Here is a 13,593-nt window from a genome sequence, read left to right as displayed (position 1 = left end):
AAAAAAAAGGGTGCTACAGCTGAGCGATTTTTTTTTAATAAGCTGGTTCTGACAACTGAAGAGAATGCTGGCAGCTCGGGGGGGGGGGGGGGAGGCAGATAGGCTTTGGTTTTTCGATCGCCACATGATTGTCAAACTCAGAAAAAAACCAAAGACCACGCTTGGTCTTGCTGTATACTAAATTACCCACATCATAACCGGCGACATCCGGTTTATTCGGTATCGTTTTGTGAACCAGGTGAAAAAGTTTCCGAATGTTCCAAGCTGCGCTAGCTTCTCTCCTTTCCAGGGCCCTCTGATTCCACGAGATTTCCGTATCCAGACGTAGGTGGTTCTTGCGTTGGCACTTAACATATCTTCTGGCTTAATTGTGCACCCCATTCGAATTCATGCAGTGTCTCGCATCGAAGAGAGACAGTGACCTTCCTGAGGTGCAGTGTTCATCCGGTGGGCCCGCATAAACACTACATGTCTGACGATGCGGTTTTTAAAGCGGAGTGGAAAAAACTCTCGACAGTTAAACATGTTGTTTGCTTCATAGGTATTCCGGGAACACTTGTCAAAAATTTACGCCAGATGAGATGATGACCTGAATGGAATGGCCAGTCAAGGATGGAATCCGATTTGGGTTCAAGTAGAACATAAGGTTGATGGAAACTCGGGGACTGCTCCTGCCTGATGAGCCCCAAGAAGGGCGAAACCGGTCGTGGGCTGTTGGGGAGTTTTCAGCAACCTCGTGAGTAGTCTCCTTCATGAAAATATCCTGCGATATCTCGAATATCGTAACAACTGAAACATGAGGCGGCCTGTGTGCAGCACATTCAGTTATAGAACATCATCAACGAGAGATTCAGTTGAGTCTCCCGTGAAAACCAAATTGATTTGCAAATGAGTGTATTTCTCGAGAATCTAGGTTACTTGTAGCGTTGTGGTCGACCTCAATTCATATGGCTCAGTAGTTAGAGCGCAAATTTACTGACCAGAAGGTCCGTGGTTCGCGTTAACACCAAGCTTATACGAAACACTATTGAACTCCATGCTTGCTTCATAATAATGCAAGATGGAGTGGTAGTCTAGGTGAATCGCATAAACACACAAAGATGCTGGACTCACTGGGAATGCGCGATGGTGAGATCATTGGCGATTGGGCTGACAGGGGCGAGGATTCAGACGATGAAGAAGATGATATGGTGGAGGAGAGCGACATTCGCCGACCAAGTGATTTCTGCTCTACCGTGTGTTCCTCATGTGACCGCCCAGCTGGTAGACCGTCCAATCGGGAGAGTAGGGCTCCAGTGACTCTGGCATTGGCCAAGTAGTAGTCTGCCACACGACTCGTGCCAGTTGGTGTCGGTTCGCGAATACTGTGCGGAAAGTAAGCCAGACGTTATTGTCATTTAGCATGCATAATGGGACAGGTGTACCGTATCAGGGACATCACAGGACAGGATTAATGAAGTCGGCTGACGGTATGAAGATAAAAGTATAGTGAACACGGTCTGACAGGATAGACAGACTCAAATGCTAATTTCCGCAAAAGTGCGAAATCGACAGTCGTGTGAAATCAGCTGCGGCGAAACGCAGTTCGGGTAGTTCACAAACGTGTCCAACCGACCCAGTGCCTATCGTTGCACAATCGACCCAGAACCAAGACTGAAAAATCGTGGGCAAACAAAAACGGACGGCTCAATCTGTCTGGTAACTGAGATAGTCTAAATAGATTTTCTCCTCGTTCCTGACACGCGCTGCAGACGACTGTGAGAACATTGTATCTAAGTGACCGTGTTGTACAGATTGAAACGGGTAAACTATGGTTAAAATTCCTTCCGCGTCAATAAAAAAAATGGCATCCACATTTTCCTACCCGTAGATCAACAGACCTCAAACTAAAAGACAAGAAAATAATAATGCGGTTGGCCGCACCATCGGGCCCGGTCTGGAAAAGATCTGACAGAGAGTGTTCCAATCGCTATTAAGGTTCCAATACAATAGAATGAAATGAACACAATACATTTCAAGTACGCAATAGTGATGAATACAAACAGACAACCAGACAACTCAAACGAGGGGCCCTGATTGGTGGGACAGTTCCCGTTAGCTTGAGGAGCCGCGCCCAACTGGAAGATAACAATGCTGTCTACTACCCGCGAAAAGGAAGAATGCCTACGCTGCGGAGTTCTTTATCAGAAAATGCCAACTGAACAGTTACAGGCTATTGGACAGGGAAGCAAAACTCTCATATGCATCTTGTTTACAAAAACTGAATATCCATCTTCTCTTTGAGCGCGTCTTTCTGACCTTTCCTGGATATTCATTGACTATTGTTCAAATCCAAGCAAATGCCACAAATCGACTCCACAAATTCCGCAACAGATCTCCCTTTTCAAGAGACGCAAAGCGAATTTACAAGAAAACATACTACTTGCATGCTTCCCCCATCAGTAGCATCACCGTTACACTCCCATCATCATACTTACATACGTATATATTTACACATGCTTACACGCAAACATGAGCAGTAAAGCCGTTGTATTCACACGTCCAGTGCTGTGCGCAGTTTATTGACTTTCAATAAACAGTCTATTTTTTCATCGCTTTCCCTGAGGAGTTTTGGAGTTTGTGCGAGTTTTATCATCCCAAGCACGAAAATGTTTTCTAAGCATACGGCTTAGTGAAGAAGCAAGAGGTAATGGTAACTCTGAAGACCTATCATAGCTTTGTGCCGATGACCCTTTGTTACTCAGTAGTACTGGTTGGACCGCAGCTGTGTTAGCTGAAGTGACCTTGAAGCCACACTGAAAAAAATACCGTCAAATTTTGGCGACGGGTTTCAACTGTTGACTGTTGATCGGTCTGTAACACATAGATTGATTCACATCATGCTCTGGTGATATAAACTATCATAAAACCCAGGAAACGAGCACCCTATTTGGCCAGAGGAATCACAAGTTACAGAAACATACGAAAATTGAACAGGTAACGATTTAAGAGTGTTTTCCAAGTAGGAAATCGATCGTAATTGACGGTGAGTATGATTGCTTGAGGTGTCGCTTCGGATTCAGCGCAGAACTCGGCTAGAAGGGCAGTCAGACGTAAACCCAAATTAAGTCTGTGTGGTACAAAAGGTGAGATGTTTCAGCCAATCCGTAAAACAGGACCCAAGAGTGAATGAACTGAGCAAATACAGGATTGGAAACTGAGCGAACCGGCAGTCCTCCGTATCTGGACCTGTCCAAATCGGGTAGCAGTATATCTCTTTACATCTCCTCAGTTTACGAAATATTTATATGCCTTTCTGTCTTAGAAGGGGACTAGGCTGTTGAACCAGGTGAGCTTCCATCATTGAATACGGTGGTGAGTCTGCACACTTTGTTTGAACCCAGTGAAAGGAAAACGCGTTTCTGAGAAATCAGACATTCATCCACCGTCTTTTTATACACAGGAACCCGATGTGGGCACTGGACTTAGGTCCGTTAACAGTGGCACGCGAGATGCAAGTCCGTGGGCATCCAGTGAGATCTCAACCGAATAGCCAGAAAGCCGGGCAGTGACACGCATCCCGCGGGTCAACAAACACTGTTTTCTGTGACTTCAAAATAGACTCTCAACCCGTATACGACTGGCCAAAGAGTGATCATCTCAAGGTCTTCCCACACCATGAGGGTTTGGTAGAAACGCCCTCTCTTCCAGTTCGAATCGGTCACCCGTGGAATGCACAATCCAAGGGACCGCAAATCCAGGTACCTGTGGAAAGATTGGCAGGTTTGGACTGAGCAGGTGACACTGTTGAGCCACCCGAGGACCACCAGTGAGGGCAATCCGTTTCAAATAGAATATGGAAGGTTGTCACCTTTCTCGAAATGTGTTCCCCACTCTCAGGACCCCCTAGACTTTTTTGTAAAACGATTTTTATATCCCCTAGCCCTGATCGCATTGTAATTGCGGAAGTCAATGCAATCATTAGAAACCAGCGATCCAAATTGGTGTCTCTGAAGACCCGGAAACGCCTTTGAATAAATTGTAAGCGTAAAGAAGTGGTACACAAAAGAGTATCCGGTAACGAGTTAGTATCTGCGGGCGAAAAGTTCACGATGGTCAGGCCATGTCAAAGAGACACGATAGACAAGCAGTCAAATCAACTGTCATTGGATCCACGTGTCCTACTGATTGAGTTTCAATTAATTCGCTCTGAAAACGCTTGGAGGATCCACAAGAAATGGCACGCCACCGATCGCAGCAGCGGACGCTTTCACTAGATTGCTTGGCCGAAATTTGTTTGACATCACCTTCCGAATTGGTGCTGAGTGAGGTTCGTTTATGATGCTTGGCAGATTCCACACATGCCCATAACATCCAGATGTGTATAATGCAGCGCTGTTCGAATGTCCGTTCTTGCCCTTGCATCCAAGGACAGTGTTTCTTGCACGAACTCTCCACCTTTCATACCTTCTTTGCACTTGTTAGTGTGGTGTTTGATTGAGATAGTTTAGCGGTTAGGGCGTAAACCTACTGACCGGAAAGCCCATAGCTCGAACCCCTACCCGGCATCTCGACTGCTCCCGTCTAGGCTTGGCTAACTTGGCAGCATCCCAGCCCTTGTGTGTCATGACAGCTAGGCGCCGAAAGGGTGTTACAGTTGAACGATTACTATCATTAAGGTTGTATAACAACTAAGCGCCCGTACTTGCCATTGTCGACAATGATGATTTCCGTGCAAACTAATCCTGCGTTCAAGTAGAGCATAAAGTTGACGGAAACTCGGGGACTGCGCCTACCTGATGAACCTCAAGAAGGGCGAAACCGGTCGTGGGTTGTTGGGGAGTTTTCAGCAACCTTGTGAGTAGTTTCTTTTATGAAATTACACTGCGATATCTCGAATATCGTACCAACTGAAACATGAGGCGGCCTGTGTGTAGCACATTCAGTTGAAGAACATCCTAAACGAGAGATTCAATAGAGTCTCCCGTGAAAATCAAATTGATTTACAAATGAGTGCATTTGTCATAAGCTTGCATTAATTTAGGAACGCTCTTCAATTGGTTCCGACATACACTAGGGTTGGGATAACACGTTTTTAAGAGTAATAAAGCAGCGGTGCACAGGAGATAAACAACACTAGAAAATTCCAGAAAGAGGTTAATGAGGAATGCACGCGGATGGATGAAAAGTGACATGACAAAAGTTGGTTTGGCAGATCCAAATGAACTGAGGACGAATAAGTTCTAACACATCCGTGGAACTAGTTACGTATATCTGTGAACCGTGGGTGCACACTCACACACAGACAACCCAAATCGATTATGTTCAGCACCAGACCAGGTGAAGGGACAAGAAAGTGACCATTTGGGTGCGGTCAGTTACGAGTAAATGTCACAGAAAATGTGGACTGTGCACACACAAGTTGGAGGATATTTTGGAAGAAAGATCTTTCGGATAAACAAGGAAAAGACAATCAGCTGCTGGCCAAAACGACATATGACATAGTCTCATGTTCAGGTTTGTGGAATACGAAGTTCATATGGATTTCCTAGTTTCCATCCCTTTATTTGGGTTGGGGAGTCACATTTGTTAGATGGATGGGTTGACTAAGGCTACGCTCATCCGACAGCACTCTACTACTTGCTCATTAATGAAACAAAGAGGTAACAGTCAACTGACATAACATACTAAAGAAATCTCAGAACGCATTTCAAATATGTCTTCCGGGTATATCGTGCACAAGAGGTACCTGATGAGTATAGTCTGCTCGTGAGTTTTCGTCTAAATCCGGAAGCAACAACATGCAATACTCACCACAAACATCGTTACCTTGTGGTTAGTCACTTGAGCCAAAGGATTGATTGAGGTATTCCAGTATCCCATCTCAAGTACAACCATGGCACTTACAACTAACATTACATTCATACCACATCGGCCGCCGCGTGGTGTCACCAACCGGATTGCCTTACTTGCTACTACATCAGGACGAGTAAGCGGAAACACGCTACTTCTGATGTCTCCGTTCATACACCTTCACGTTTAACTTCTTCAACCCTACCCCACCCAAATTGGAATGCACTCTCCGCAGATCCCAGCTCTAGGACTGGCCGTGTTGTCCGCCCTGCATCACACTCAGTTGCAGGTTCTGTAAGTCCGACTTCAGTAACAGCTCTAAAACTTCGCAGTCTACTTTCAAACCCTGAAAGGCTGTCTACCTAGCCACGCTCAGGCAAGCGGGAAAACGGGTGGATTCTCTCTGTCCTGATGTGTGCAGTCTGTCAGAAACAAGGATACAGGATATAAGTACTGTGATTGAAATGACCGCCTCCGCTCTCTTCTCGGTTCCGCCTGCAGCCGCCTCTGAATCACGAGGCGGCGCCTCCACTTGATTGAACATCCGCTGATAATCACCTCCCCGCGGTTCGTTTGGCAACATTTGAAAGAATCTAAAGAAGTTGGGGTCCACTGCAACCTATTTGTTGTGCCCACTCTGAAAGTTTACTTGATGCTCTAAATACTTTTGTATACGGCGCCAAAAGTACGGATGTTAGTGTGGTTGATGGTGACACGTATGCCCAGGTAAGTAGACAATCAGCTGCTGAGGCTCATTTGGCTGGTCGTCTTGGATTGGATTCGACACGCACGGACAACGGAAATAGTGTGCTTAAGATGCATGCCGATTACAGATTGTTCCGTTACTGTGGTAATTTCCGGAACAGGAGAAATCGCTTAGCATCGTGGTGCCCACCAACGAACCAGCCCCGAATCCAAGTAGACCACATCGCCTTCATTTACCGGTGGTGAGAGACTATCAGCGCTTGCTGCTCCCACCGGGAAAACGAGCGTGTACTCCGAGCATGCACTTGTATGTTTCTACTTACCAGGTCTACCCAAAACGCACACACCTCGCTCAGTCACAGAGAAGTCGGTGAGTCAAAAGATCCAACGAAAACAGAACCGGCTCCTCAGACGTCTGCTGGACGGTCCGACGTTAGATATAAGCGGCCACTGGGAAAAGGTATTCAAAGTGCTACTCAAACCCGGAATGTCTGCTTGTGGTACAACCCAGCCAACCTCATCTAAGCATTGGATCTCTGATAGGACTGTGTCTTTGCTAGAGACCCAGTGGCAGATTCCACCTGGCCGCCACCACAAATCCACCCGGAGCATCATGCGACGCCAGGTGAAACTGAGTGTCCATACAGACCGAGAAGCTTGGTGGATCCGAAAGGCCGAATAAATTGATGGAAGATGCTGAAAACGTCTGCAAGCTGTCCCACTTGGTTTGCTCGACTGGTTGTCGGGGGCCTCTTGTTATCGAAATTTTCCGGGACCAAAATGGTTATCTGATATGCAGAAAAGCAGAACGTTTTGGCCGTTGGGCACAGTAATTCGAACAGCTATTCAGTTAACCACCTTCTACCCACAATCCGGAATCCTGGTCTTCAACAAAAAGGTAGGCCGTGAATATATAGCCGCCTTCAACCTCAGAAGTTTCCGAGTGTATATCTCTACTCAACAGTCATCACTCTAGCGGCCCTGACTACCTTCCACCTGCTCTCTTCAGGCATGGAGGCCAAGTCCTCAGTCAGTGCTTGTCTAGCCTATTAGGGTCTATCTGGGAGAAAAAAGCCATCCCATACAACTGTGGTGAATAGAAAATGGTGCCCATTTTCAAAAGCGGTAGATGTTGTAACCACAGAGGTGTTGGTTTGACTCCTGTTGTGACAAGGCTTCTCGGTTTTTCAGCATAGATTGGTTTCACTTACAGGACGAAATCTCCATAAAAAACCTAATCTCCTCACACTACCAACAATGTTTTCTACTATAACCCTATTTCTCGAGGGTGGGGGACAGTGTATACAGTATACATGTGCATATGTATGGGACACTAGCTCAGAAGTTCATGGCAAGATGAACTGTGGATTCTGTGGTTGGGTAACAATGCACTTTTGATAAAAAAAACACTCGTCAGGCCAAATAAGTGGGTTAGTAGGTTGTATAGCTACCCAGTCACCCACAGATGACTGTTCGGCTCGCAGTCGCTCACTGGATCATACTCACAAACCATACTCGCAAACCACGTCACATTAAGGTGACTCATTGAAAATCGAATGTTGGTACCGTCTAGTGAGCGTAGCAACAACTCATGTGCTAACACACCCACGTACACGCAAACGGACCTACATATAGGGAAACCGAACACAGTCGACACGCACAGACTCGCGCGCACGCAGGGACCAGGCAGTCAACCTCTCTACAAGTCCACGGACAGTTATGGAACACGTGTAGCAGTCGCACTGCAGAGAAAAACGAGTTCCCGCCGCCCGGAATTTCACCTAGGAACTCTCACAGACGGTAAGTTCCTTTTTTTGACTTGCTCCCATTTTGCATAGTATTTATTTTTATACGTGTTGCAACCCACCACTGTCAACCATACTAAGAACTTTTATTAGTGCCCACACCTTCTGACTTGTATTATGGACATCATCAACAATGCACTAATAAATTGGTGTGTGACGTGGTTGTGGGAATGAAAAAAGACAAGTCTCGTGATCCAGTGAGCGACTGTGAGCTGAACAGTCAAGTTTGTGGGTGACTGATTGGCTACAGTTGCTCATGGTTTAAGGCAACCGCAGAACCAATCGGCAAGATCTCTGGTGGCTGACCGGACGGCAGTTGATCTGTTCGCCGAGCTTGGCAATTGGCCTGCAAACGTTTCGTCCCCAGTCGAGGAGACATCGTCAGTGCGCAGTTGCTAGCGCAGGTGCCTAGCTGCGTTTATGTAGTTTTTTTGTAGAGTATTCAATATCCTGTCATGTGATTGGCTAGTCGGTATATGCCTTCTGTTGCATCATGGTAGGATCGATCGTGATTTTGTTTTGCTGCGTTGTGGTTAATGTGTCTCCTATTCCACTGGTTTGTTGGATGGCTGTTTTGGGGTGTTCCGGGTCTGTTTGCAATTGGCCCGTTCCCGGTTTGTGTTTTGTTGTGGTCTTTCTTCCTGGATTCTGCTTGGTTGTGACGGTGTCTTCTATTTTTGGTAGTTTCCTACTACTACCAATGGAATAGGAGACACATTAACCACAACGTAGCAAAACAAAATCACAGAACGAACAGAAGACCGTGACCGGATTCCACTACTCACCGAAAATATATGAATATAATACCTTTGTTGTGACTAATGGAGAAAGCCAGTGAGATCTACAGCTACTTAAGTCTCCAGGTCAAATTTAGTATGGAGATAATCAACTGCGGTACTACTATTCTTGAACTGTAAGGCGGAATCTCCCACCAAAGCCGTTTACTGCCTGCAGGTAGGCGCTGCTACGACCAAGAAGCCTAATCCGCACGCGATTGGTCAGAAGATTGGGCCTCATGCCAGGCCCGCATCAGGACAAGCTCTGATTGGTCGAAAGTGTGAACCCAACAGTCAATCATGATTCAGTGTCTGCAGAATGCCGGTTGCCAATGCCACATCCAGAAGATTTGGCATTTTCGGAATGTTGTCGCCTCATGCACTTTAAATGCGACGCGCTATACATGTGTTTCTGGACCGGGTTTCGGGTGTGCAATACACTTTGTACACCTTTGGTGGTTCTTTTGCCACAAACACTAGCCTGGAAGGTTCAGACCGAGAACTGAGCTGAGGTATTAGCGTTATTACAGATAGTATAACATACAAGAGGGGTGGGAAACCAAAATCCACGGTGTGCCAGAAACCAGCCGACACTGGGACGATTTTGAACGGTTCGTCTGTCCATCCTAAGGTGGTAACAGTCAGTAAAGCTCATCAATGTTTAGCCGAGTGAGGGTGCTGTGGACAGGAAATGTAGATTTTCGGCAGTCCAAGGTGAAAACAATGAATTCTTGATCAGCAGAAAATTTTTTGTCAATTAATTTGAAGAGCCAATATTGTGACTGAAGGTAGTCTGGCAGGGCGATGGAGGAGCTGAAGATTGCAATGGGCGTGGGAAACAGTTTCAACATTTGCAGCGTGAGACTAGGCCGGACAAAGATGGGTGGAAGTTTTGTCATAGATGGACTACAAGCTTAAAGTGATGAATCATTTCAGTTTCAGAGGTAAGGCCCAATAACAGGCAGTTTGGTGTCTAGGTGATTAAGTATGGTCCCGGACAGTAGCATCACCAATGAGCCGTTGTCACCTGTCTGGGATAGGGCTTGGGAAAACAAGCCAAATATTCAGACAAACGGGAAATTACCCGGATACACAACATTGGCCGTCTGACGGAAGTATTTTGGTGGAGGATAATTCAGCGACAAGCGAAATCACCAGCCAAGGATTGCGAATTCGTGTGATTTATCAATAGAATGTGAGTACTTCCCTCTAACTTGATGCACATATTGGAGTAGAAACAGTATATCCAGAGAAGATTACCAACCGATTTGGGTTGACGACAAATCATGCACACAACACGTGGAAACACAAGTCATTAAAAAGGGTGTCTAAAAAATTGGCTCAACAGATCAAGGGTCAAAAGTCCATCAGGGATTACGGTTGCGTATTGACGCAAAAACCAATGGGTTTAGGCGGGGATAGGGATTGAAAGTTGGAAAGGAAGAACAGCACCTCAGCAAAGCCATCTTGGCCTTATTTAAGCTATCCCCAACGCAGCACCGGAAAGCAAAAAGACAGCGGAAAAAAACAGTAATTGATTGTAACCAAAGTCATCTCCCATAGTCCTTCACATCCCTACGGTGGCCGACCAACTGTTGTTCAGTCACCTCTAGCATGCGTGCCTTCTGTATAGCTCTGGTTACTGAAGAGCTGGAGGTTTTGAACACAATCATCCAGAGGCACACATCAGATCCAAAGGCGGCGACAGCTACACTGCTGTCATGACTATCCTCCATGTTCACATTATCGCTTGGTACTAACCATGATTACGATTTTAATTTCAACTTATATTCATCTACTCTTGGACAAATGAAGCGCTACCCATTCTACGCTATTCCGCCATTTTTCGCACTCAATCGGGATCTATACTCTATCCGCAACAATCTACTCGTCTAAGAATACAATGGGACCGATTCTGCGACCCAATTGTTTCGACACAGATCCAAATGCCTCAGACGCCACTGGTTCCGAACCTTCCAAACACTGTCGAATCTCCAAATCTGAAAATTCGAAGCCTTGATTTATTTTGTGGACGCACGTGTATATGTTTACATCACTCCCTGTTCCGATTATGAATCCGCTATCAGAACACTTGGAAAGTTATAAGTTCGTCCGAAGAATATAATTTATGCTCGCCTTCTTCAACAAGTAGGCGAACCAGACAGCAATCAAGATGTTGATCAGCTTGTTCGAAGGTTTAGGTCCTTGACCAAAACTTGTGAACGCAAGCTGGTATCCGCCGTTGACCATCGGACAAGAAGTTCTGGCTCAAAATGAACTAATTCTAGATGAAGCACACGAATTGGCCCACAAACAAGCTCAGTCATACTCGCATAGCCAGGCGATATCATTTTCTGCGGCTGCAGCACCTTTACAGAGATCTACGGTTACCTCGTCACACTCAACGTTCCCTGATTCCACACCTTATCTATCGTCGTTCGAGTCATCCACGATCCAAATGCCCCGAAAGAGATGCGGTTTGTAAATCATGTGAAAAAACAGGCCATTTTGAACGAGTTTGTCGATCCAAATCTATCAGGCGTCACTCAACTTGTACGGCGAATTGTGCCTTATTCTCTCTGTGGACTGTTGCAGCCCCAAACTACTTCTCCCGCACGATGACCAATAAAAAAACCGTTCAGCTGTAACACCCTTCCAGTGCCTAGCTGCCATGCAACCCGAAGGAGGCACGAGGGCTGAGATACTGCCAGGTTGTCCAAGCCTAGACAGGGGAAGTCGAGAGGCAGGGGTCGGGCTCGAACCACGGACCTTCCGGTTAGTAAATTCACGCTCTACCCACATGAGCCATCTCGCACGGTGACTAGCATACAGGTGAATGAGTTAGCGCTTCCGGTACTCATGGACAAAGGAAGTTCGGACAGTTATATATCTCCTTTGGTAGTTCGTACACATGGCTGGAAGGTACATGCTAAAGATTCCGTGATTATCATGGTATCTATGTCTCTAACGTGTTCAACTAGCGGTTACTACTACGTATCCATCAATTAAAGGGGTACTAGATTATTGTCATTTATTTTTAAAGAGCATGGTCACAAACATAAAAAGTGAATGCAACAGACGGATGTGAGAGGGTGACAGAAGAATATGAGATAAAAGAGAGGAACGTCTCATTCGAATTCAGGCCACCAACAGTTCCAGTCAGACGAGATGAATCCCAACATATGTACAAATTTCGGTATGGAAACACGCGTCTAAAGACGAACAACTGAAGACAGGACAAACAATGTTGGATGCTTTTCAAGGCAGGGTAAGACTCGCGCATATGGATCTGGTGCTGCTCAATCTACGTGCTGACAAGCTTTTAGGCCACGACTTCCTTGATCCACTTAACAAAGTTCAAATCACTTTCGATGGGAACCGCGGTCCATTCATCCTCTTCGGTCTGACGACAGCGACAGTGAGACCACTTCTTTTCGCTAGCCTCTCACGTGATTGTAAGTCCTGTGCCACGAAGTCACGGCCCTAGAATCCTGACAATGAACGGTTCATTCGCTCCGAAGTTGACTGTTTATCGAATGAAGGCATAAACCAACCTTTGAGGCGGACTCAATCACTGGTCACGAAAAATCCAAACTACAAAGGACGTATGGTAGTGGACTACATTCAAATCATTAATCGGTCCACATACCTAAATGCCTATCCGTTATGCTGCGCATAGCACCTTAGACATATTCAGTGCTTACCATCAAGTTCAAATCAGACCGTACACGGCTTTTGAAGCGTAATATTAACAATAGTAATACCAATAATCATTCAGTCCTTTCGGTGCAGAGCTGCCATGCCACCCAAAGAAAGCACGAGGGCTGGGATACTGGTAAGTTGCCCAAGACTAGGAAGGGGAGGTCTAGAGGCGGAGGTCGAATTCGAACCAATGACCTTCCAGTCAAAAAGTTCGCGTTCTATCCATTGAGCCAGCTCGTCCCGCTTTTGAAGCATGCGGGGAACTGTTACAGTTCCATCACATCTCTTTCGGTGACTGTTAGGCAGGAATCCACGCGGATCCTACTATACCGCACGTCTTTAGGCGCTGCTACGGCCGAGAAGCCTGGCCCGCTCGAGGTTGACCCAGAATTCGGGAGGCTTGCCGGTCCGGCAACAAGACGAGATCTGATTGGTCAACAATCTGGACCCAACAGCCAATCATGACCCAGTATTGGCAAAATGCCGGTTGCCAATGGCGCATCCAGAACGCTTACGCTATATATATATACGAAGCGCTGTACAGCTGTCCTTGACTTCGTTTTGGGCGTTAATAGACCTTGTGCACCTTTGGTGGTTGTTTTGACGTGAACGCTAGCTTGGGAGGCTCAGACCGAGAACTAAGCTGAGGAAAATACCGTTACTACAATTGGCGAACGGGAATCCACGATGTCAATCGAATTTGATCAGCTCCGAGAACTATTGCAGCAACAACAAAAGCAGTTTGAAGAAGCGCAACTGAAGCTCATTGAATC

General features: G+C 46.2%; 1 protein-coding gene across 1 annotated transcript in view; it reads right to left on the bottom strand.

Moving 5' to 3' along the window:
* Nucleotides 1-13,593, bottom strand: part of T265_06670 (hypothetical protein) — a gene marked incomplete at both ends in the record, with an annotated part of 81,763 nt that overhangs the window by 10,203 nt on the left and 57,967 nt on the right. Inside the window, one exon of the mRNA XM_009171995.1 lies at nt 1,114-1,364. Coding sequence (XP_009170259.1) covers nt 1,114-1,364 — 251 coding nt within the window. The remainder of the gene's footprint in view (nt 1-1,113; nt 1,365-13,593) is intronic.

Source organism: Opisthorchis viverrini (assembly GCF_000715545.1).
Source record: "Opisthorchis viverrini unplaced genomic scaffold opera_v5_141, whole genome shotgun sequence".
Classification (NCBI taxonomy): Eukaryota; Metazoa; Platyhelminthes; class Trematoda; order Opisthorchiida; family Opisthorchiidae; genus Opisthorchis; species Opisthorchis viverrini.
Note: the sequence above shows the minus strand (reverse complement) of the source record. Positions and strands in the feature narration are given on the sequence as shown.